The following is a 22,413-nucleotide window of genomic DNA, read 5'->3' as shown; positions in this document are numbered from 1 at the left end:
CCGCGGGAACGGCAGGAACGGCGGCAGCGGGAGGAGACGGGCCCCCTCTGGGGCTCGCCTCAGCGGAGCCCTCAGGGCTGGCAGCGGGCCCTTTCCTGTACCGGAGGCGGCGGTGGGGCGCCTGGCCCTCCTGGCGGACAGAACCCCGGGCGCGGAGGCCGCCTCCGCTCTGCGCGCCCCTGTTCCACGGCCGCCTCGTGTTTAGACTCTACACAACGGGGGCTCTTAGTGTCCATCACGGTCACGCGTCCCCTCAGCTGATGCGCGGCCGTCCCCAACACGTGATGCCCAGGAAGTCATTTTCCTCAATCGCCCAACGACAAACCAGGGGTCCCCGGTCTCCGCGAGGACAGGCCCCGGGGAGCGCGCGGCCAGGGGAGCCCAGCATCCAGGACTCACCCCAGGAGGTGGCCGGGCTGGGCGTGGGAAAAGGAGCTGAGTGGGGCTGGGGGTGGGGACAATGTCCCGCTGGGGGTGGGGAGTGGGGTGTGGGCGGTGGGGGGGTGAGAGGTGGAGGGGGAGCACGGGGGGCATAGGGCCCACTGGTGTCTAAGATCCACCAATAAAAGGGGGGAGGCTGACGTCTGGTCCCGCCCCTGACTGCAGGGCGTCTGGATCCCCCCACACTCCTACAGACCCCAACACAGCCACCCAACACAGCCCCCACACTCCTGCAGACCCCAACACAGCTCCTCACACTCCTGCAGACCCCAACACAGCCCCCCACACTCCTGCAGACCCCACACTCCTACAGACCCCAACATAGCCCCCCAACACAGCCCCCACACTCCTGCAGACCCCAACACAGCCCCTCACGCTCCTGTAGACCCCAACACAGCCCCAACACAGCCCCCCACACTCCTGCAGACCCCACACTCCTACAGACCCCAACACAGCCCCCCAACACAGCCCCCATACTCCTGCAGACCCCAACACAGCTCCTCACACTCCTGTAGACCCCAACACAGCCCCCACACTCCTGTAGACCCCAAACACAGCCCCCCACACTCCTATAGACCCCAACACAGCCCCCCACACTCCTATAGACCCCAACACAGCCCCCCACACCACTGCTCCCAGTGGTTTCCTTGCTCACACCCGCCTTATGTTCCTCCAGGTGTGTGAGCGCCTTCCCTGTCTCCTCCGGCCGGCACACCGGGAGGGTGACGGGAGCGGCCTCGCCCACTTCCCCTGCCCCCAGCAGGCGCAGCACGGCTGCTGGGCACGTAACCGAAGTCTGCAATAAAGATACGGTTCATGTTCGTGAAATTAAACATTTGGTTCCGGTTGCAATTCGAGGTTTGTCTTTCCCCCTGGAGCTGGCGTGGAGAATGCCTGGAGACGCCCCCGCCTGTGCCGGCGCCGAGGGGACGCCCGGGAACGCCGCCAGCCGGGTACCTCCACCAGCTCCCGGGCCACGTCTGAAGCACCAGGGGCCGACCTGCCGCTGAGCCGCGGGGCTCACCCCGGACCGGACAGTCCCATGCGTGGACCCGAGCCCAGCGCCGCGACCAGGTGGCCGGGGGCGCTGAGAGGCGTCAGGTGCTCGCAGCCACCGAATCGGCCACTCACCAAACCGCCGTCTCTCTACATGTTGGAAATGAAATGTCTCTTTGGACAAACATACAGCTTGGGCTATATTATTCGCAAAATTAGCCATTTCCTACCCTCACCCCGCCAAAAATGTGTTGCCTACATGTGCACTTATGAAATCATAGTAAAAAAAGTCATATTATGATTCTCACATACACTCACGCTTACACACACGCCTCACACACACACAATCACACACTCTCATGCACACTCATACAACTCTCACACATCTCACATGCTCACATACACTCACACACACAAACTCTCACACATACAGTCATGATACACTCATACACTCATGCACACACACACATTCACACACACTCATACAACTCTCTCATATATGTCACATGCTCACACACACAAACTCACACACACTCTCACACACACAGTCATGGCACACTCATACACTCATGCACACTCACACACACTCATCTACCCATCTGCACATACTCTCTCACACACTCATACAACTCTCACACACATTTCACATGCATGCACACTCACACACACCCTCACACACAGTCATGGCACACTTATACACTCAGGCACACTCACATACCATCCATGCACATTCTCTCACACATACTCATACAACTCACACACACACACCTCTCACACACTCACACACACTCATACACTCACACTCTCACACACTGAGTCATGGCACACTCACACACATTCACCTACCCATCGTGCCGCGCATACTCTCTCACACACTCATACAACTCGCACACACATCTCATACACTCGCGCACACACTCACACACACACTCACACTCATGCTCCTGTGACTGACTCAGTGATCTGAGAAGACATCGATGGACACGCTGCCGTGTCGCCTGCCTTCAATGCGCATTTGGCTGAGAAGCCGTCAGTCTGTTTCCTTAGTTACCGCTCAGCAGGGAAAGGCCCTACGTTCTCCGGGAGGACGGGCCGTTGATGGCCACCGTCTGACATTTTCACCCGGAAAGGACTCCTAGCGGGCCATGGCCACGGCGGCTCGTGGGGAGTGGGCTGAGACGCGAGGGGCACAGGAAGCGCGTGGGGTCTTACGTTTGCAGCCCTCCCAGCGGCCTCGGTCCCAGGGACTTGAGCAAGGGCTCCGGCCGCATGGCCACGGTGGGCGACGTTTTGGGGCTGGAGTCGGACTCCCCGCTGTCCTCGTCGCCCATGGCCTTGATGTAGCTGCCGCTCCGCATCCTCCGGCAGGGGATCTCCTCGTCCTTGCCCCCGGGCGGGTACCCGGCCCACTCGTCCTGAGGCACCTGGGGGAGAGAGACACGTCAGCCTCACACCGAGGCCCGGCTGGCTCCACGGGAGCGAGCGCTCCGGAGGCACGGAGACACGGCGCTTCTATGTATTTTCGTTATTTTCACCGATTTCAGAGAGAAGAGAGGGAGGGAGAGGAACACCAGTGAGAATCACTGACCGCTGCCTCCTGCACGCCCCCTGCGGGGATCGAGCCCTCAACCCGGGCCTGTGCCCCGACCGGGAATCGAACCCAGACCTCCTGGTTCATGGGCCGGCGCTCAACCACTGAGCCTCACTGGCCGGGCTTACGACTCTTTAGGGTCATTCATCGTTGAATGTTAGGCACGCAGACCTGTCGGTGCCCCCGGGGCTGGCCCTGAACCCTGAACGGACATGAGCAGGAAGTGACTGCTTTTCCATCACAAAGCGCTGGAGGAACATCACGGGAGAAGTGAGGACCTGCTGGAGAAGTGGATGAGGACGCCCCCCGGGACCTGGAAGACCACGGGTAACGGTTAGGCTGCGTCCTTCCGGACGGGCGCCGGGGCGACCCGAGAGCTGGAGGGGAAGTCACCCGGGTGGGGCAGGAGGACGCAGCAGACACAGAAGAGGAAGGAGGTGGCGCGTGGCACCTGGTGGTCCCCACGCGGGGTCCCACCTTCCTGCCCCAGAAGCCCCTGCGGCGGGCGCCGGGCGCTCAGCTGCCACTCGCCACCCAATCAGGTGACAGGCACTGAAGGCGACCTTTGACGCTGGGCCCGCTGCTGGGAAACAGGAAAACAAGGGCCTTTTCTGGGAACAAGTGGAACAAATTCATTTTCTCTGACTCGCCCATTGTCTGCTCGGACCTCGGACGCGTTTGGCGTCTTCCTCTGACGCCAGCGCCGCCTTCTGCGCCAGGTGACACCAAAAAGCACCCTTTGTCTGCAGTGTGGGGGGCCTGGGGAGCATTACGCTGAGCGGAGCCTGCCCGTCAGACCAAGACAGGCATCGCACAATCGCACGCATGCGCGGGATCTCACGAACAACATAATCCGATGAACAGAAACAGATCCAGAGCCCTGGCTGGTGTGGCTCAGCGGATATCGCACTGGCCTGCGGACTGAAGGGTCCCAGGTTCGATTCCGGCCAAGGGCACTTGCCCAGGTTGTGGGCTCGATCCCCAGTGTGGGGCGTGCAGGAGGCAGCTGATCGATGATTCTCTCTCATCATGGATGTTTCCGCTGCTCTCCCTCTCCCTTCCTCTCTGAAATAAAACATATATATAAAAAAGAAAAAGAAAAAAAATAGATCCAGAAACACAGAAGCATCGAACAGACAGTCAAACCTCAGAAGGAAGGCAGGGGAGGGGGGGAGGGGGGTACGAGATCCACCTAAGACCTTGAGTGAATCTAAGCATAACCCACGGACACAGACAATAGGGGGGTGAAGGCCTGGGCTGGGGGGCGGGGGCGGGCTGGGGGAGGCCAGTGGGGGGAAACGGGGACATATATAATACTTTCATCAATAAGGAATTAAGAAAATAAATCACAATACAAAACAACCCTTTGTTCCGCTCAGATCTCGCTAGTTCGGGTGGAAAAGGCACAGACTGTGCAGCGTCTGCTTCTCCCTCCCGCTCGGGGACACCCCGTCGGCCGCGGCAGAGTCCTCGGCGCCCACCTCCCGGCAGCCGGACAGGTCGGCGTGCGAGGACCCGGCTCACAGCCCACAGGGAGTCCCGGGCAGGCTACCTGCGGGTTCATCTGTGCCCCTGCCTCTCGGGAGTGCTGGGCTCAGCTCCCGTGAGCCCCACAACAGGACAGACCGCTGGGGAGACGCAAGTGTGATGACGGGGAGCCTCAAGGTCAGGAGTCCCCCCCCCCCGCCCCCCCGCACACCGGGATCCTGGAGGACATGGGGAGGAGGAGGCCACCCAGCTGTGTCCCAGGACGAGGCAGCTTCAACCGGACACGGAGAGCGCATCCTGGCAGGGCACAGGGCTCAGGAGGGCCAGGCCCTCCCCCAGGGAGCCCGCTGCACCTGCAGCGCCTTCCGCCTTCCGATCTGCAGTTACGTTTGGAGAGGAAGAGCCCTCGCCCCGGGCAGACAAGCACAGAGCATTGATTGGCCTGCGTGGGCCCTGTCTCATCTCGGGGAACCTGAGCGGGAGGGGGCGAGGGGGGGTGGTCCTGGCCGCTCCCTGGCTGGTGCTGGTGCTGCGTGATGCCTGCGTGGGGTGTGATAGGTCACTCCCACCCCCTCTTATGGGACCAGTGCTCTCCGTAATGAAAGCATGAGAGGGGCTGGAGGAGGGCAGAGGGGAGGGTTCAGAAAGGGGGGGGACCGATGAACTTCAGCGGGAGGGAGACTCGGGGGTGGGAGGTGGGATGCCCCCACGCAGCACCCCTCAGATGCCGGGGACACGGCCTCGGAGACTCCCGCGATGTGATGGACAGAACGGGAGCTCCCCTCTCTAGCGATGACCGTGAAGAATCTGAGACCCGGTGAGCATTTCCCGTTTGCCGATCACCAGGGTTCGCCCACCACATGCGAACCTTACGTCTCCCGCGTCGCTACGCCAGGGGTGTCCCAGCCGCCCACCCGCCTGTCTCCTGGGGGACACCCTCCTGTAAAAGTAACGTGTCAGCCTTTCCTCAGAACCAGAACCACCGGGTTTGGACAACGGACCAGGACGGCGGCCAGAGCTGCCGGAGTGACGCGCGGCTCCTGACTCCGGAGGTGGCTGAGCGATGATCTGCCCCGATGGCGACGCCCGTGACTCAGGGGCCCTGGGCGCTGGGACTCCTGGTTCTGGGCAGGTCCTTCTCACCCGGCACACAGCCTGCAGCCCCTGTGGTCTGCCGGCGCGCACACGTGTGTGTGTGTGTGTGTGTGTGTGTGTGTGTGCACGTGTGCAGGCACGACTGTGAACAGACACACCTGTGTTAAAGAAAATCACCAGACCCCCAGTTCTGCTAGTGGCACTGGCAGCGACGGAAGTGCTCGCACGGGCACGCGTGGCTGCCTCCCGGGGCAGACACACCAGCCTGCGCCCGGTGCGAGGTTGCTGCAAAGGCCGTGCCCGAGGAGCCCCCTTACCTGGAGGTAGTGGCAGGGCCGCAAGGACGGCTTGATCTCCGGGGGCACCAGGGGCTTGTCCAGGTTCAGCGAGCTCTTGCGATAGGCCTCCTGGGCCTGGCTCACGGTCAGCGTGGACCACGAGCTGCGCTTCATGTACTTGGCGTCGGGCGTCAGGGCCAGGCCCTCGCAGGCCGAGCACTTGACGTCGTTGTTGCTTTTGGAGGTCTTGAGGGAGAGGTCGCCGAAGGGGCCGGGCAGCGGCTCGGGGTAGCAGCGGGCCACGTGGTCCGCCAGGTGCCGGTGGGCCAGGCCGGGGCCGCGGTAGGTGCTGTCGCTGTCCAGGTTGTCGTCCGAGCTCCACCAGCTGCTCAGGCCCGAGCGGTGCTTGCCCTCGGGCCGGCGCTCCTTGCTCTTGCTGCGCTTGCCGTGCTTGGCGTGGTGGCCGTGGGCGTGGTCGTCCGCCCGGCCGTCCGCCTTGGCCCCGTTGGCGTTGCCCTTGGAGGAGCCCTCCAGGGAGTGGGACTTGGTGAAGAGCTTCTGCACCGAGTGGACCAGATGCCGGATGCGGCCGGGGCTCTCGCCGCGCGGCTCGGCGCTGGCGGCCGTCGCCCGCTGGTACTGCAGCGTGTGGAAGCCGTCCCTGTGCAGCGGCAGCTGCTTCTCGAACTGGTCCAGGAGGTTGGCGGGGATGCGGTTGGCCTTGGCGCCCGCGTGGGGCCCGGCGCAGTCCTCCCGGCCGTCGTAGTGCGAGCTGTAGTGCATGCGGGGGAAGGTGCTGCTGGACACGTGGTCGCCCAGCACCACGGGCACCATCACGCACTCCGAGTGCACGGAGCTGCGCGGCGAGCAGCGGCGGGGGTCCAGCGGGCAGCCGGCCGGGGGGCTGAGCAGGTAGGGCTGGCGCGGGTCCGGGCCCAGGCCCAGGCGCAGGTGCTCGCAGTCCTCGGGGGGCGCCAGGCCGCAGGTGTGGGCGGAGCACAGCTGTGGCGGGGCCCGGCCCCCCGACAGCCCCTTCATGTTCCTGGGGGCGGGGGAGTACCTCTCCTCATCGAAGGGCTGCGTGGGAGACCACGGGTACGGCTGGTCTGTGGAGAGAACACAGGGGCGCCGTGAGACTCGGGGGCACGGCAGAGACGCACGTCCGTGGAAGCGGGGACCATCGGACACCCGTCCCGGGAGCCACTTGGGCAGCGGCCGGGGTCCCTGGTGATGGGGCGTCAACTGCTCCAAAGCACGAGAATCTCAAGAACAGACTGCCATTCCCGAATGGGTGTCTCAGTGACAGACAGCGGGTGTCCCCCAGGCTCCCCGGGGCCCCGGGAGCGAGGTGGTGTGGTCCTAAGCAAGCAGACAATCTGCGGGGGAATGAGTGACAGCCCATCGATCTGAGCATCATGCGCACACACAGCAGATGGAGTGCATGCAGCATGCGACACAGGAAAGAACACACCATCTTACAGTCCATGCCACGCACATGTAGCGTGTCTATACGATGCACATGCCCGTATGCAACACGCCTCTGCAGTTTGTGAACATGTCTGTATGCCTCTGTAACATGCACATGTCATGTAACATGCACACAGCGGGACATCCGCAGGGAACACAGGCCTGAGAAGCCGATTCCGACAGGAAAAGGGGTGGAAAGACCTGCGGACGGGTGCCCAGAAGTGACCCCAGGACGGACCTGTCTCCGCGGGGACGTGGAGGCCAGCGGGCTCCCCTGGCCAGGGCCCGGCTCCCCCCGCAACCCACACGCCATCCCCCACAGGACACAGGCCCTCCTCTCCTGCCCCCACCGCACGTGCCCAGCCGTCAGCCCAGGGACAGGCCTGCTGGGAATTGCGGGCTCCCAGGCTGCAGTCACGACCCAGCAGAGCCTGTCTCCTGGCACCGGACACGGGGTGGCCAGTGCCTGCTTCTGTCTGTCCCTGGAAAGACCGCCCAGGGCCCAGCCACACGGGGAGGAGGGGCCCAGCCATACAGGGAGGAGGGGCCGCCAGGAGCCCAGCCATAGGGAGAGGAGGGGCTGGTTGGCTCTCCCCCTCTCTGCTCCTCCTCTGCCTCCCGCCCCATCAGTGTGTTTACACGTTTCTGTTGTTCACCGTGTGACACTGTCAGACTGCTGGCTGTCAGCTCACCCTCGCTCCCTGCGCCCACCTCCTGCACTCCAAGGCCCTGCCTGGCCGACGCCCTCGGTTCTTGTCGCCAGGGCCACAGCAGCCCCGCCCACCTTCCTCGGGCCCTTTCTGTCCTCGTCCACCCAGACGTCGTGGCCCGGGCTTCCCCAGGCACCGCTCAGCCTCCACGTGAGGCCCAGCCCAGCCTCACCCCCGAGGCCGCCTCCAGGACAGCACGTTTCCCAGGAGAACGGACGCAACGTGCGGCTGACCAGCGGCAAGGCCGTGCGCCGAGACCTCGGTTCCACAGCCGCGCGCGGTGTCGCCCCGTCGTCTCTGCTTCATCTCCCCACTAACCAGTCACGTCACACAACCCCGTCTCTCTCCGCGTTAACACGGGCGCCCGGTACCCTCCCGCTCACGGCTGCCCGGCCTGCCCCAGGGCTGCCCCGGCGCTGTGGTGGGAATGTGGCCGCACAGAAGCACCACGTAGAAGGTGCCAGTTTGACGGAAATGGGTGAGATCTGATTATGCAACAGACGAAAGGGGTTACTGCTGTCGGGCAATAACAAACAGTTCAGCACGGAGACGTGAGGCCATGTGGGCGCCACGGGAACACCGGCCCAGTGGGGGAGGCAGCCACGGGGAGCACCCGCTCTGCGGTCCCGCTGGCTGCTGCTGGCCAGGGCTGGCGGGGCAGGGGCCCGCTCAGAGCCTGGGGATAAAAAATCCTAACACGGCCCATGGGGGTGGCCGCTCACCTGTGGGTGCGCTGGCGGCCGGGCGCGGGCTGCACGTCTAAAGGGGGTTGTCCAGTGTGTGAGTCAGATCCCACAGACCTCTGGCCAGGGAGGATTCCACAGGAGGGGAGAGGCCGGAACAAGGCAACGTGGAACATGCACGAACTTTGAAACATCGCCCTCGCGTGTTTCAGGGCCGGGCGGTAAGGAAGCCGTGTGCTCCCTGCTGCTGTTCCGTCTCCATGCAGCACACGCGTGGAGGCGCCTGGGCTGTGCTCCGACAGCCGGAGGCTCCGAGGCCCCGTGACCTCACAGGGGGCTCCCGTGCCCCTGGTCTTTCATTCCGGTTCACGCTTCCTGGACCGGGATTCGGATCTGCGGTCCGTCATCGGTGTGTTTCACACTTGGCTGTCATTTACCGTGTCACGTTGTTATAAAAGGAGACGGCGCGTGAATTAGCAAATGGATTCGTTTTCACCAGCCACCGATGCCATTACCCAAGTTCCGCCGTGAAGGGTTGAGACGGCGGATGTCTTGCACGGAGGGAGCTGAGGAGAGCGACAGGGACCATGTGCACTGGGCCCGGGCGGGACCCCGCAGGGCGTCAGCGGCACCGGCGTTCCCCAGCCTGGCCCGTGACGGCCCCCAAGGCCCTGCGTTTCCTCCTCTGTCCGAGGTTCCGCCTCCACTCCCGGGTGACACGCAGACGCGGCACAAGTGTTTCCGGGCAGCCCCTGGCGTCCCCGGCAGTGAGCCCCGCGCCCGGCCTGTGATGCCAGTGGCTGCCCGTGGGTCACGTTCTGCGAGCGGCCCCTGCTGGCCCCACAGGTGGCACCGAGACCCCAACTCACTCTCTGATCTCTACGTGTCACTCTCGGCACCCAGCAGACTTCCTGACCTACTTCCCACGTCAACACACACGGGTTCGGCTTGCTAACGTAAGAAGACAGTCCTAGCTGGTGTGGCTCAGTGGACAGAGCGTTGACCTGCAAACGGAAGGGTCCTGGGTTCGATTCCAGCCAAAGGCACAGGCCCAGGTTGTGGGCTCCATCCCCAATAGGGGGCGTGCAGGGGGCAGCCGATCCATGATTCTCTCTCATCATGGATGTTTCTATCTCTCTCTCCCGCTCCCTTCCTCTCTGGAATCAATAAAAACATATTAGAAAACATACAAACAAACATTCAAACCTGTGAAGCATGTTTGTGAGCTTATTTGAGCCGAACCGTGGACAGTGGCCGGGAAGCAGAGTCTCGGTGGACGGGGACGATGCCCCGGAGAATGGGGGTTCACCTTGTTCTCTGCGTGACAGTTAGAGGAGGAGCAGTAGGCGGTGACAGGAGCTCCACTGGGGGCGGACTAGGGGGCGGGAGAAAGCAAGGGGGCACCTCTGGGATTGGATGAAGAGTGAGTGATGGACACAGGCTTCTTTCACTGGGTGGGCGCAGGACAGTTCACCGTCAGCACTGAACTCAGTGGCAGTGAGGGGGTTTGTGGTCACTGGTTGCACGCTGAGGGCCGGGAAAAGGGAAGTTACAAGTCCCCCGCCTCCCACAGGCGTGTGATCCTAGAGGCAACAGGCTCCGTGAAGACGGAAGTTGGTCTTTGTCAGGGAAGGTGCTGGCCTAGGACGTGACTGCCCGCTGTAAACGGCTTTAGTTAAAGGTTCTCATTGCAGACCGTCCCGTGTGGTCCCTGTAGGTCTGAGTGTGCACGGCCGCCACGCAGGCCTCCCCTGAGCTGGCCAGGTGACCCCCAGCACCCAGGCCGTGGTGCCGGGCTGGCGGGGAGGGCGGGGAGGACCCGGGGTGACCCACACACCAGGATCCGTTCCCCTGCCAGACGCGGAGGCTGGAGTCGCTCCGACGGGAGCAGGGCACTGCGCTCTGGGCCTTTGAAGCGCAGGTTCCGTGCGAACGCCTCGCCACTTCCCCTCGCGAGGGAGTTCGGCTCACAGGGCCCTGCTGTGCGTTCAGTCAGCGCCTCTGTGTCTCCTTTCAAAGCTCCGCTGCGTCGCACACACCCTGGCCCAGCAGGCGCCACCCGCACAGTCTGCTGGCTTCCTCCTCCTTCCAGAGCCGGTGCTGCCGGCCATGGGGGCGGAGGCGCTGACAGCCCTGACCCCCAGGGGCAGCCTGGGAGGGGGGGCGTCCTGCCCGCTGGGCACCGCCCTCCCTGCACTGGGGACACCGCCACAGGCTGCTCTTGGACTTCAGGACGCGGCCGGAGGGACTCTGTGGGTCGGGGGGCAGGTGCGCCTCTCTCCCTCTCAGGGTCACCGACTCACAGCAGGCATGTGCACAGGCCCGCACAGCCCCTGGCAGGTGGGGGGGTCCCAACTGTGTCGGCCACGCCTGCCCTCTGCCCTCTCCCTGCAGCCCCCCTCCCTCTGCCCTCTGTCCTCCTCCCTGCAGCCCCCTCGCTCTGCCCTCTGTCCTCTCCCTGCAGCCCCCTCGCTCTGCCCTCTGCCCTCCTCCCTGCAGCCCCCTCCCTCTGCCCTCCTCCCTGCAGCCCCCTCGCTCTGCCCTCTGCCCTCCTCCCTGCAGCCCCCTCCCTCTGCCCTCTGCCCTCCTCCCCGCAGCCCCCTCCCTCTGCCCTCTTCCCTCTCCCTGCAGCCCCCTCCCTCTGCCCTCTGGCCTCCTCCCCGCAGCCCCCTCCCTCTGCCCTCTTCCCTCTCCCTGCAGCCCCCCTCCCTCTGCCCTCTCCCCTCCTCCCCGCAGCCCCCTCCCTCTGCCCTCTGCCCTCCTCCCCGCAGCCCCCCTCCCTCTGTCCTCTGGCCTCCTCCCTGCAGCCCCCCTCACTTGCGAGCAGCTACTTTTCTTCCTGCCACTGACGCACACCATCGGCGCTGACGGAGAAGCTGAGGAGCAGGACGTGAGCAGGAGGGGAGCCAGGTCCAGGCCTCAGCCCTCAGCACCTCATGCCATTGCCTGCGGAGCATTTGCAGCATTCGCGTGAGCACGTCTGCAGCTTAATTGCACTTAGTCACCAAATGCCTTCTTACTTATGGGCTAGATAAATAGTTTTAAAGAACAATGGCTTCACAGCACCAAGAAGGCTGCTGTGGGCCCTAAACCTGACCCCAGTCCTCAAGAGGCCAGAGAATCCCCCCAAAATTCCTGCAAGAAACACGGCAGCTCTGGACAGCGATCACAGGGCTCCAGTCGCTTCCTCGCGAACGCTGCCTGCCGCAAATCAAGAGGCTCCGCAATGTGAACACATGTACATGCTTTACCTCTTACAAGATTATTCTTTATTTCTGTGCCGCCAAAGCAAGCACTGCACTATTTTTAAATATTTTTAAAATATAGTTTTATTGATGTCAGAAAGGAAGGGAGAGGGAGAGAGAGAGAAACATCAATGATGAGAGAGAATCGTTGATTGGCTGCCTCCTGCACGCCCCACACTGGGGATCAAGCCTGCAACCCGGGCCTGTGCCCTTGACCGGAATCAAACCCAGGACCCTTCAGTCCGCAGGCCGACGCTCCATCTGCTGAGCCAAACCAGCCAGGGCAGTTTTTTAAAGTTTTTTTTCATTGATTTTTAGAGATAGAGGGAGGGAGAGGGAGAGGGAGGGAGAGAAACCTCGACTGGCCGCCTCCTGCACGTCCCCTACCTGGGATCAAGCCCCAAACCTGGGCATGTGCCCTGGCCGGGCATGGAACCGGCAGCCTTTCGGTGGCTGGAACGACGCCCAACCAACGGAGCCACACCAGCCGGCGCCTCCGACATTAGTTCTGATGATCAGCGTATATTTTTGCTTTGACAGAAGCTTATAATCTGTCAGACATGCCTGCTGCTGGCTCCCAAGTGCAGCCGTCACAGCCCTCCAGCAAGGATGCCTGTCTGTGCGCCCCGGCCGAGGAGCCCGTCCGTGCCCCCCCCCAGCCCAGACCCCCCAACCTCTAGGGGCCCCCTCACACTTGCACCCAGGGGAGCTGTGGGCAGTGGCAGCTCGTCCGGGGCCCCCCTGAACCTGCCCCAAGGCCCCCTTCTCTCGGACTCCGCAGTGAGCGGAGGCAGCCCCGCCGGGCCCTCCTGATGCTGCTTCTAGGCCAGCCGTGGGCAAACTACAGCCCGCGGGCCGGATCCGCCCGTTTGAAATGAATAAAACTAAAAAAAAAAAAGACCGTACCCTTTTATGTAATGCTGTTTACTTTGAATTTATATTAGTTCACACAAACACTCCATCCATGCTTTCGTTCCGGCCTCCGGTCCAGTTTACGAACCCACTGTGGCCCGCGAGTCGAACAGTTTGCCCACCCCTGTCCTAGGCCCTTCCCTGTTTCACTCTGCTGAGTGCCTTTTGGGTCAATACACTCTTGGTTGCTTTTCTATAAAATAAAAGGAAAAAGAATATGTGTTTAAAAATTTTGAATTTTGATAATTATTTCACAAGCAAATATAGGAATTTACAGTAGTTTTTAAGGTTGTGTAGCTGGCTTTCTCACTTTGTAAACCTGAACATTGACAAACATGAAACAGCACTGCCCCGAGGACCAAAGCCAGACAAAGCAACGACCAGGAAGAGGCACCCCGGACCAGCACGACCTCTCGTGAACATCCATCGACACGACGTGAGCAGACGGAGCCCGGCCCCGCGGTGCTGAGCTCAGGTGTGCGGGCTGGTGCCACAGTGAAAGCTCAGTAACGTCATCGCCGCGGCAACAGACTCAGGGAGAGCCACATGAGCACATCAGCAGACGCAGAGAAAGCACCTGACAACACCAGACCCTTCAGGACAAGAGCTCTGAGCAGACGCTGGCCTGGCTCCGTAGTTGAGTATCGACCTAAGAACCAGGAGGTCACGGTTTGACTCCTGGTCAGGGCTGTGGGCTCTGTCCCCAGTAGGGGGCGTGCAGGAGGCAGCCGATCCATGATTCTCTCTCATCACCGATGTTTCTATTTCTCTCTCCCTCTCCCTTCTTCTCTGAAATCAATAAAAATATATTTAAACACACACACACACACACACACACACACACACACACACACCCCAACTCTGAGCAGACAGGACTAGGACACCCACAGCAGGGACCACACCCCCACGGCTGCTTAAAGGTGAGGAAGCGACGCTCCCGCTGAGCTTGGAAACGAGGTGCGGACGTCCCCGAGCACCCTCCCCGCGTGAGCCCCCCTGGAAGTTCTCGCTGATGTGAGACGAGAGGGAAGCTGAGCCTGAGCAGATTGGGAGCGAAAACACGGAACTCCCGTGTCCACAGGCGGCATAATTCTCTACGTAGAAACCCCCACCCCCCCCCAAATAGATCAGCTACCTCCCGGAAACCAGGTGCATGAGCCGAGGGACACACGCCAACTTGCTTTCTCATGAACCAGCGGCGAGCCGCTGGCCTTCGCAATGAGAACCACAAAGCCCTTCCCATGGCACCAAGAAAGGGGAGAGAGTCGGGTAGACATCTAACCGAACCTGTAGACGACCTACCTGGCACGGTCAACGTCTCACGAAATGAAGCAAAGGTGTGACATGTACAAAGGGCCCCATGGTCAGGGGCAGGACGACTCGCTGTCGCCCATGTCAGACCGTCCCAACTCCATCTATAGATTCCATGCAATCCTAACCCAAACCCCAGCCGGTTACCTGGGGGGTATGGACAGTCTGCAGCTCCTGTGGACAGAAACAGGCCGGGTGGCCACTTCAATACTGAAGGACAGCAGAGCTGGGGGCCTGACCTCCTGACCTCAGGCCTCGCTGCACAGCTATGGCCGTGGACACAGGGTGGCGCTGGTGAAACCCAGGCGACGGGTCCGTGAGGCGGAGCCGCGCCCACAAGTGAATCGACATAGACACAGGCCATTGACCTTCCACGGAGAACAGGCAACTCCATCGGGAAAGGACAGTGTTTCCCGTTTCGTTCTGCTTGTGTGCGGTAAGCGGTGCTGGAATAACTGGACAGCACGTGTAAAAAAAAAAAAAAAAAAGAACCTGTGTGCAGATTGCACCTTTCACAAAACATTAACTAAACGGAAAGTGTAAACTATTGAGGATGAAAGGGCCTCAGGCTGACCCGACAGCTCAGGGGAGGCCTGCGAGGCGGCCGTGCAAACTCAGACCTACAGGGACCACACGGGACGGTCTGCAATGAAAACCTTTAGTTAAAAGCCGTTTATAGCGGGCATCGCGTCCTACGGACCTATTGTCTTTTTGCGTCTAAGAGAGCACCCCTGTGGGACGCCTGGGTGACCTGTGACTTCCCTTTTCCGGACCCCTCGGGGCACAGCGGTGTGCCCGGGTGTCAGGAAGGAGACCATGAACCCCTCACTGCTACTGTTGTCGTGTTAGTTGTTGACTGTGAACTGTCCTGTCTCCAGCCCCAGAGGCTGCCCCCCAACCTTAGCTTTCTCCCGCCTCCCTGATCGATCACCAGCGGAGTTCCTGTCGCCCACTTCCATCCCCTCCTTTGTAATGCACAAAACGAGGTGAAAAACCGCCGTTCTCTGGAGGAGCAGTGGTTCTTGACCTTGGCTGCACATTAGAATCACCTGGGAATCTTCCGGAATGAGGCCCAGACATCAGGATTTTAAAGAGATTCCCAGGCGATTCTAATGGGCAGCCAAGGTCGAGAACCGCTGCCCCGGAGCATTGTCCGAACCTGTGGAGACTCTGCTTCCCGGCGATTGCCGACAGTTTGGCTCAAATAACCTCACAAAAACGCTGTACAGCTTTGAATGGTGGGTGTTTTGTTTTGTTGTGTTTTTTTTTTACGTTAACACTACACGGTTCTCGGGAGGTAACATGGGCGACATCCACGTATCCTTGTATCTGACGGTGAGTTTTTAGATCAATACAAAAGCATGCTCCATGAAGTAGAAACGGAAAGGTACACTTATTGGAATGAAAAACTAATTCGTAATTGCCCCGGACTGGGCAGCAGCCGAGACGTCCTGCAGTCAGCGCTGGATAACGGAATATTATTCGGCTCAAAGGCAGAGCCGGGGACCATGGCAGATGTGGAGGAAGCTGAAAGCAGGTGCCTGAGAGACCGCGGCCAGGCTGGGGGGCCCGCAGTGACCACCTCTGTCTTTCTAGCGTCTCCCGTGTCCGATCCTTCCTCCCCCTGGCTTTGCCCGGACCCCTTGTCGCATCCTAGACCTTGTTGGAGTTTTCCGTCGCCGTCCCTACATGATGGGGGACCCGTGTCCCCTGGAGGTGGTCGGTCCTCACTCTTCTCGTCCATCACCCAGCTCTTTGGTGTCCGATGGTCCCCAGCGCACTGGCCTCTGTCGGAGGCACTCGGACCTGGAGGAGGACCAGCTAAATGCCAGCTAAACACCAGATTCCCCATCCCGTGGCCACGGGCCACAGCCCTGGAGTTTGTGCCTCGCCTTCCCAGCTTTAACACGGGAGGACGGAAGACGTGACTTTGGGCGGTGAACACACGACGCGACATACAGGTGATGTTCACCGGAGGGTGCCCTTGAAACCTCTACCATTTGATTAACCTGCCCCTCCCAGGGCAGACGGACTTGCGTGCTCGCCCCGCCTGGCCACACCCGAACGGCCAGGCATCCAGAGCGCGTCCTGCTACGCTCTCCTCCGCGGCGTGAGTCACGCCCACGCCGTTCCCTCGATACAGTGCAACCGCACCAACGTCGACAAAATGTCACCGAGTCTTTACAGTGGAGCTTGAATGTCCTCGCGGATCCCGCGCTGTAACAGGGAGCGGAAGACACGTCTGTGACATTTAAGTGCCGGGCGGCGGAGACTTCACCTCACTTTGTAGGACACGGGCTGCCTCCTGGGAAGACGGGCGTACGAAGGAAAAAAAGGACTCACAGCCAGGCCGGGAGAGGACCTTGTCTCTCGGAGAATCCCGTTTCTGACTAATTGCAGACTCTGTCACCGGCGAAGGCGCCACCTCCTCCCTCGCTGCCCGACCAGGGGCCGCCTCCCCCTCCCGCCACACACAGCGCCCCCTGCCGGGCGGTGCTCCCACGCGTCTCGTTAACGCGAGTCTAATGACCTGCGTGGCCTAAAGGGGCCGAGGACTTTGAGGGAAAACGTGGAGTTATTTGCATCGTCCAGCACAGCTTCTACGCAGTGTTTTGCACGGAGCAAGGTTTCAATGAACACGTGAGTGGGTGACAGGGTGATGGGTGAGGGATGAATGACACGCCAGCGACGGAGCCCCCGCCAAGGCTTAATAAACAAGGAACGAGAGCTTCTCAGGAATTAGTCAAACTGCCCGGTTCCCACGCAGGGTCCGCTGCGCACGCCGCCTCGTCCCCGACAGCAGCGCCCAGCCCCCTTCTCCCCACCCCCCACCCCCCGCTTTCTGCAAGGCACGGCCGCCTGCCCACGGCTTCCAAAGGGTGTTGTCACACAACACGAAGTGCATGTACACAGGAACCCGGCACACACACGCACAGCACTCACTCCCATGGGTGTGCGCGTTGACATTGTCATTCTGCACACCCTATGCATTCTGGTCCTTTCTTACTTTTTCATTTAAAAAATTGCCAGTCGTGACTCAGTGCCTCGAACTCACAGCCCACGGAGCTGCCACCCGCAGTTTAAAAATCAGGGCCGTGTAAACGTAAACTGTTAGACAACGAGACGAAATGCAATCACCTCACGGGAGCAGGAGGGTTGCGTGGACTGTGCCTTCTCTTACTAACCACGTCTTTACCCCTCCGTCTCCACCCGGGGCCACTGTAGTGTAGGACCGTCATGTGCTCATTTCAGAAGCCACCGGCCTCTCTCACTGCTGCAGGGAAAGTGTCATTTCAAGAGAACAGCTTAGAAAGGAGAAACAAGACCTCCTGTGCTGCTGTTCAAGTCTGCGTGTGTGCGAGCACGCATGTGTGCCTGTGTGTGCCTGTGTGCGTGCATGTGCGTGCGTGTCTCTCTGTGTGTCTCTGTGTGTGTGCCTGTGTGTGTGTGCCTGTGTGTGCATGTCTCTGTGTGGGTGTGTGTGCGTGTGTATGTGTGTGTGTGTGATAGACCTGGAAGTACCAGCTTCCTCATCCCAGAAGCCGCAAGGCCCCTCGCCCTCCACCCCGTGAGGACGGGAGAAGCCGCCTCCAGGGACCTGGAAGGGGCCTCCGCAGAACTTGACCTTGGAGCGTCCAGCCTCCAGACCGTCAGCAATAAACCGCTATTGTTTACACGCCGCCCATCCTGTCGCTGCAGCCCGAATAGGCGAGGACAGGCGTGTGCGTGCGTGGAGGCACGGAGGAGTCACAGTGTCACTGTTCCGGAAGGCAGCCGCCGAGGGCAGAGACGCTGCAGTCCATCGGGTGGCCGGCAGCTCAGCCATTGCGCACGGGGACCCAATATCCAGAAGAAAAGGGAGGGGACGCACCCCAGAAACATAAATGGAAAACCCCAAGATCCCAACTGAGCAACTGGGAAACTCATTGTAATGCGTTTGGGTAGAAACAAAGTTTTAACCTGACGCCGTCGGAATGAAGTACAGCCCTGGCCGGTGTGGCTCAGTGGATGGAGCATCGGCCTGCGACCGAAGGGTCTCGGGTTCGATTCCAGTGGGTGGCAGGGAGCTCAGTTGCAGGTTCGATCCCCAGCCCCTGTTGGGGCACATGGGGGAGGCAACTGATGGATGTGTCGCTCTCACATCCATGTCTGTCTGTCTCTCTGCCTCTCCCCCTTCCTTCCACTCTCTCTAAAAATCAATGGAAAAATATCCTGGGTGAGGATTCACAAAAAGAAATAAAATATACCTCTGGATGTTCCCTCGAATAACTGGCAGGTGACCTCCCCAGAGGCCAGCCTCCACCTTCTGGGCAGCAGAGGATGCCTGAGCTGGATGTCACCTGCTGGAAGGTGCGTGCTCCACCTACGGTGTCTGCATGGGCGTGGGCAGTGGGGCCCCGGGCAGGTCCGGCAGGCTCTGGGTGAGGGGGGGACGGGAGGTGTGCTGGAGGGAGGGAGGGAGGGGGGGCGGCTCCTGCTGGGGATGCAGTGGACCATTTCTATCTAGAAACAGCTGAGCTCCGGGCCCACTACTTCTGGAAACTTCAAGTTACAAAGATACGTGGCTGCACGATAGCCAGGGGTGTTTATAAAAGGACACAACGAAGTACAATTCTAAGAGGGAGTTCTGCCCAGCTGGTGTGGCTCAGTGGATAGAGCGTTGGCCTGCGGACTGAGGGGTCCCGGGTTCGATTTCGGCCAAGGGCACAGGCTTGGGTTGCAGGCTCGATCGCCAGTAGGGGGCGTGCAGGAGGCAGCCAATCAATGATTCTCTCTCAGCATTGATGCTTCTCTCTCCTTCTCCCTCTCCCTTTTGCTCTGAAATCAATAAAAAAATTTAAATAAATAAATAAATAAATAAATAAAAGAGCTATTTCCTTTCCCTTAAAAATCCTATCTAATACAGAGGGAATATGCAAATGGACTGTCACGCTGTCACAAAGATGGCGGCGCCCACAGCGGAGGCCGAGTTCCCATAACGAGCCTGAACGAGCAATCAGCAGGGACCTCAGGCCGCACCACCCACCCCGGCACCAGGCTGGGGGGCCTCAGGCCACGCCCTCCGCCCAGGGGACTTGACGGGGGAATCTCAAGGTGCACCCCCTGCCTGGCACCAGGCCAGGGGCCCTGAGGCTGCGCCCCCCACCTGGCGGGCTTGACAAGGGTGGGGCCGGCCCGGTCTGGATCTCCCCCAATGGGGGTGGGGCCGGTTGGGTCTGGGTCTCGCGTGATTTTGAGGCGCTGCGGGTGGGCAGGGACTTGACTCTGGGTCCCGCGGTGAGCCCCAGGCTCTGACAGGAGGAAGATTTTCATATACGTTTTACTAATTTTCTTTCATCTCTGACACTTCTATTATAGAGAAAGGGCAAATAGCGGTATTAAAATATTTCCTCTAATTAACCCCCTTTTAATGTGCGCGGATTTCATGCACCGGGCCACTGGTAAAATAAAATAAAAGGGAGTGCTTTATAATAAGTTGGTATCGTAGTCACTATGAGACGTGCACGCGGCAGGTGTGGGCAGCCCCGGCGCGATGCCGCGGGACGTCCAGCCGCTGAGAGGGCCTCTCCCAGCAGCTGCACCCGCCCCGGAGGCCCTCAGGGTCAGAGGGCGGCATGGCGACGGGCCCGTGTTCTTCAAGTCACACCCGCTCCTCTCCTCATGCCGCGGGTCAGACAGCCGGTGCCGCACAGCCTCTGACTGATCGTTTAATTTGCCTTTTTCTCATCTCAATGTGCAACCGGCTTCCCGCTGCACATCTGGGCCGATGCGCCAGCCCTCACGGTGCTTAGAGATGGCCAGCTCGTTACAGCCGATTTAAATGCAGCAGCCAGAGAGCGAGGCGTCTCTCTCAGAAATTACAGCTGTAATGGGCCGGCGGCACCCACAATTACCGCCGAGCAGTTTCATTCAGGGCGTGCGGGTGTTCCCGCGGAGCACGTCCCCCTCAAAAGCCAGGTTTCCCTCCGCCGTCGTGGTCCTTTCAACGGGCGGCATTCATCCGCGCTTATCACGGGCGTGAGGTTAATTTAGCAGAAACCCCCTTTATCTCCCTGGACTCCACGGCCGTCTGCGCATAAAATTACTTTCCGACGTTTCATTATCTGAGCCTCAGAGAACGCCGAGGCCCTTCAATGGAGCGGGTGCGGTGCGGGCATGGCTGGGATACTCTGATTTTTCTTTGAAAGATTAACCCGTTTTTAATATATTTTTATGGATGTCAGAGAGAGAGGAAGGGAGAGGGAGAGAAAGACAGAAACATCAATGAGGAGAGAGAATCATCACGGATCGGCTGCCTCCTGCACGCCCCGCACTGGGCATGGAGCCTGCAACCCGGGCCTGTGCCCTGACCAGGGATCCAACCCTGACCTCCTGGGTCATAGGTCGACGCTCAGCCCCTGAGCCCCGCCGGCCGGGCGGCTGGGATACTCGTTTCCAAAAAGGAAGCCCCTTTCGACCCGCTCCCTGGGGAGGCCTCGCAGGGGCGCAGCCTCACAGAGCATCCGGTCGGCGCGACTTGCTCCACCGCGGCAGCGCGAGGACTTTCTCGTGGACGTGGCGAGCCGCCAACCTGCGTCCCCGTGGGCAAGGCTCGCTGAGCACGGCGCGTTACACAGGAACCCCTCACCCGCCGGGGGCTGGCACACCGTTCCTGGTTTCCTCGTTGCAAAAGGAAAAGCAAACTCTTCTGGTTTCAGCTTCTCTTTCAGAGAAACCACCGCCTCATACAAGTGGACGCCTTCAACGTTCACTGTGACTCTTTAAGCCACTCCCACGGGCACCGGAGTCCTGGGCTACCAATCCGAAGTCAATTAAGAAAATTCAAACTTCAATACAAACCGATGTGGGAGGCACAGGGCAGGGTGTAGCCCACGACTCCGGTGCCTGTGCGAGTGGCTTAAAGAGTCACATTGCATCAGGGACCCCCGGGTGGCTTTCACTAGCCCCGGGAGACGCCACGGACGGGCATTCCGGGCTCCCGGGGATGGGCCTGACCGCTCAGCCTCCAACCCCAGCGCCTGCCGGGCACCAGAGGTCAAGTGGAAGGGCCTCTTAGAAAAACACCAACCAAAGAACTTTTGCTCCGAGAGTTACCGAGAGGAAGAGTCAGTCTCAGAGGAGACAGGAGAGTGGCACCCCCCCCCCCCGCAGGCATGCCTCAGGGGCGTTGATTATCGGCCTTCATAACTAATCCTCATCGTCATCTGCCTTCGTAACTAGCCCGCCGTGACCCGGGGCCCGCCGTGACCCGGGGCCCGCCGTGACCCGGGGGCCGCGCTCCCACCTAACGCTTCCCTGACGTCGAGAAAAGGCTGCCTTTTTCATTTCACCTTTTACTTATGCCTCATTAGGACGCTCCAAAGTCGCACACACGCGTGACCGTGTGAGAAGGTTCGCGGTGGCCGGCGAGCGCGGTACCCACGGGGGCTGTGGTGACGGCGCATGCGTGCGTGGCCAGGCCGGCCGCACCCTACCTAGATCGTCCTCCTCCGGCCCCGGGAAGCTGACGCCCTGCTGGACCAGGTCCCCGGCCTCTTCCTCTGCAAAGAGAGAAACACAGTCAAGGGTTAGCGTGAGCCCTGGGGCTGAGTCCACGCAGCGCCGCCGCCACCTGCACGACGCCCACCGCCCACCGGGAGGCGTGAGCGTGCTTGTTCTCGCGTCTCGGCTGGGAGCGGCCTTCTCCCCGTTCCTGGGGGCTTCTCACCTGCACCTCTGGTCAGCGCCGGTATCTTATGCATTGTCCCCATCGGAACAGAGGCCTGTGAACTCCTGGCCACCATCTCCTGCTCCCCGGCCACCATCCCCTGCCCCCCGACCACCATCCCCTGCTCCCCGGCCACCATCCCCTGCTCCCCGGACACCATCCCCTGCTCCCCGACCACCATCCCCTGCTCCCTGCCCCTGGTGGGGTCCCCGGGAGCCTCCAGCCCACAGCCAGGACCCTGTGCTGTTTGGGGAACTCGTACCTACGGGGCCTCATCCCCAACATTCAAAGCTGCCGCCCTGGTTTAATGCTCCCTAGTCGTTCCGTTTTGTCCAAAACACAGATCCTGCTGCTGGGAGAACCCACGTCACCTGCCACGTCTGGCGACCTCTGCCCTGACTCTGGGCCCATGTGGGCTGGGCACCGCCAGGCCCGGCACCAACACCCCGGATCCCACATGAGACAAGCAGACCTGATCTCCATGTGGA

At 60.9% G+C, this 22,413-nt stretch overlaps 1 protein-coding gene across 1 annotated transcript in view; it reads right to left on the bottom strand.

Moving 5' to 3' along the window:
• The window catches only part of DLGAP2 (DLG associated protein 2), a 71,279-nt gene extending 49,525 nt beyond the window's left edge, over nucleotides 1–21,754 (bottom strand). Inside the window, exons 1-3 of the mRNA XM_059685839.1 lie at nucleotides 21,693–21,754; nucleotides 5,929–6,995; nucleotides 2,650–2,861 (exon numbers count right to left, since the gene is read on the bottom strand). Of these exons, the coding sequence (XP_059541822.1) occupies nucleotides 2,650–2,861; nucleotides 5,929–6,927 (1,211 nt within the window). The 5' untranslated portion in view covers nucleotides 6,928–6,995; nucleotides 21,693–21,754. The remainder of the gene's footprint in view (nucleotides 1–2,649; nucleotides 2,862–5,928; nucleotides 6,996–21,692) is intronic.
• Between the last annotated feature and the right edge of the window lie 659 nt (nucleotides 21,755–22,413).

The sequence above is a fragment of the Myotis daubentonii genome, chromosome 2, assembly GCF_963259705.1.
Source record: "Myotis daubentonii chromosome 2, mMyoDau2.1, whole genome shotgun sequence".
Lineage (NCBI taxonomy): Eukaryota > Metazoa > Chordata > Mammalia > Chiroptera > Vespertilionidae > Myotis > Myotis daubentonii.
The sequence above is the reverse complement of the archived record's forward strand: the minus strand, read 5'-3'. Positions and strand labels throughout refer to the sequence as shown.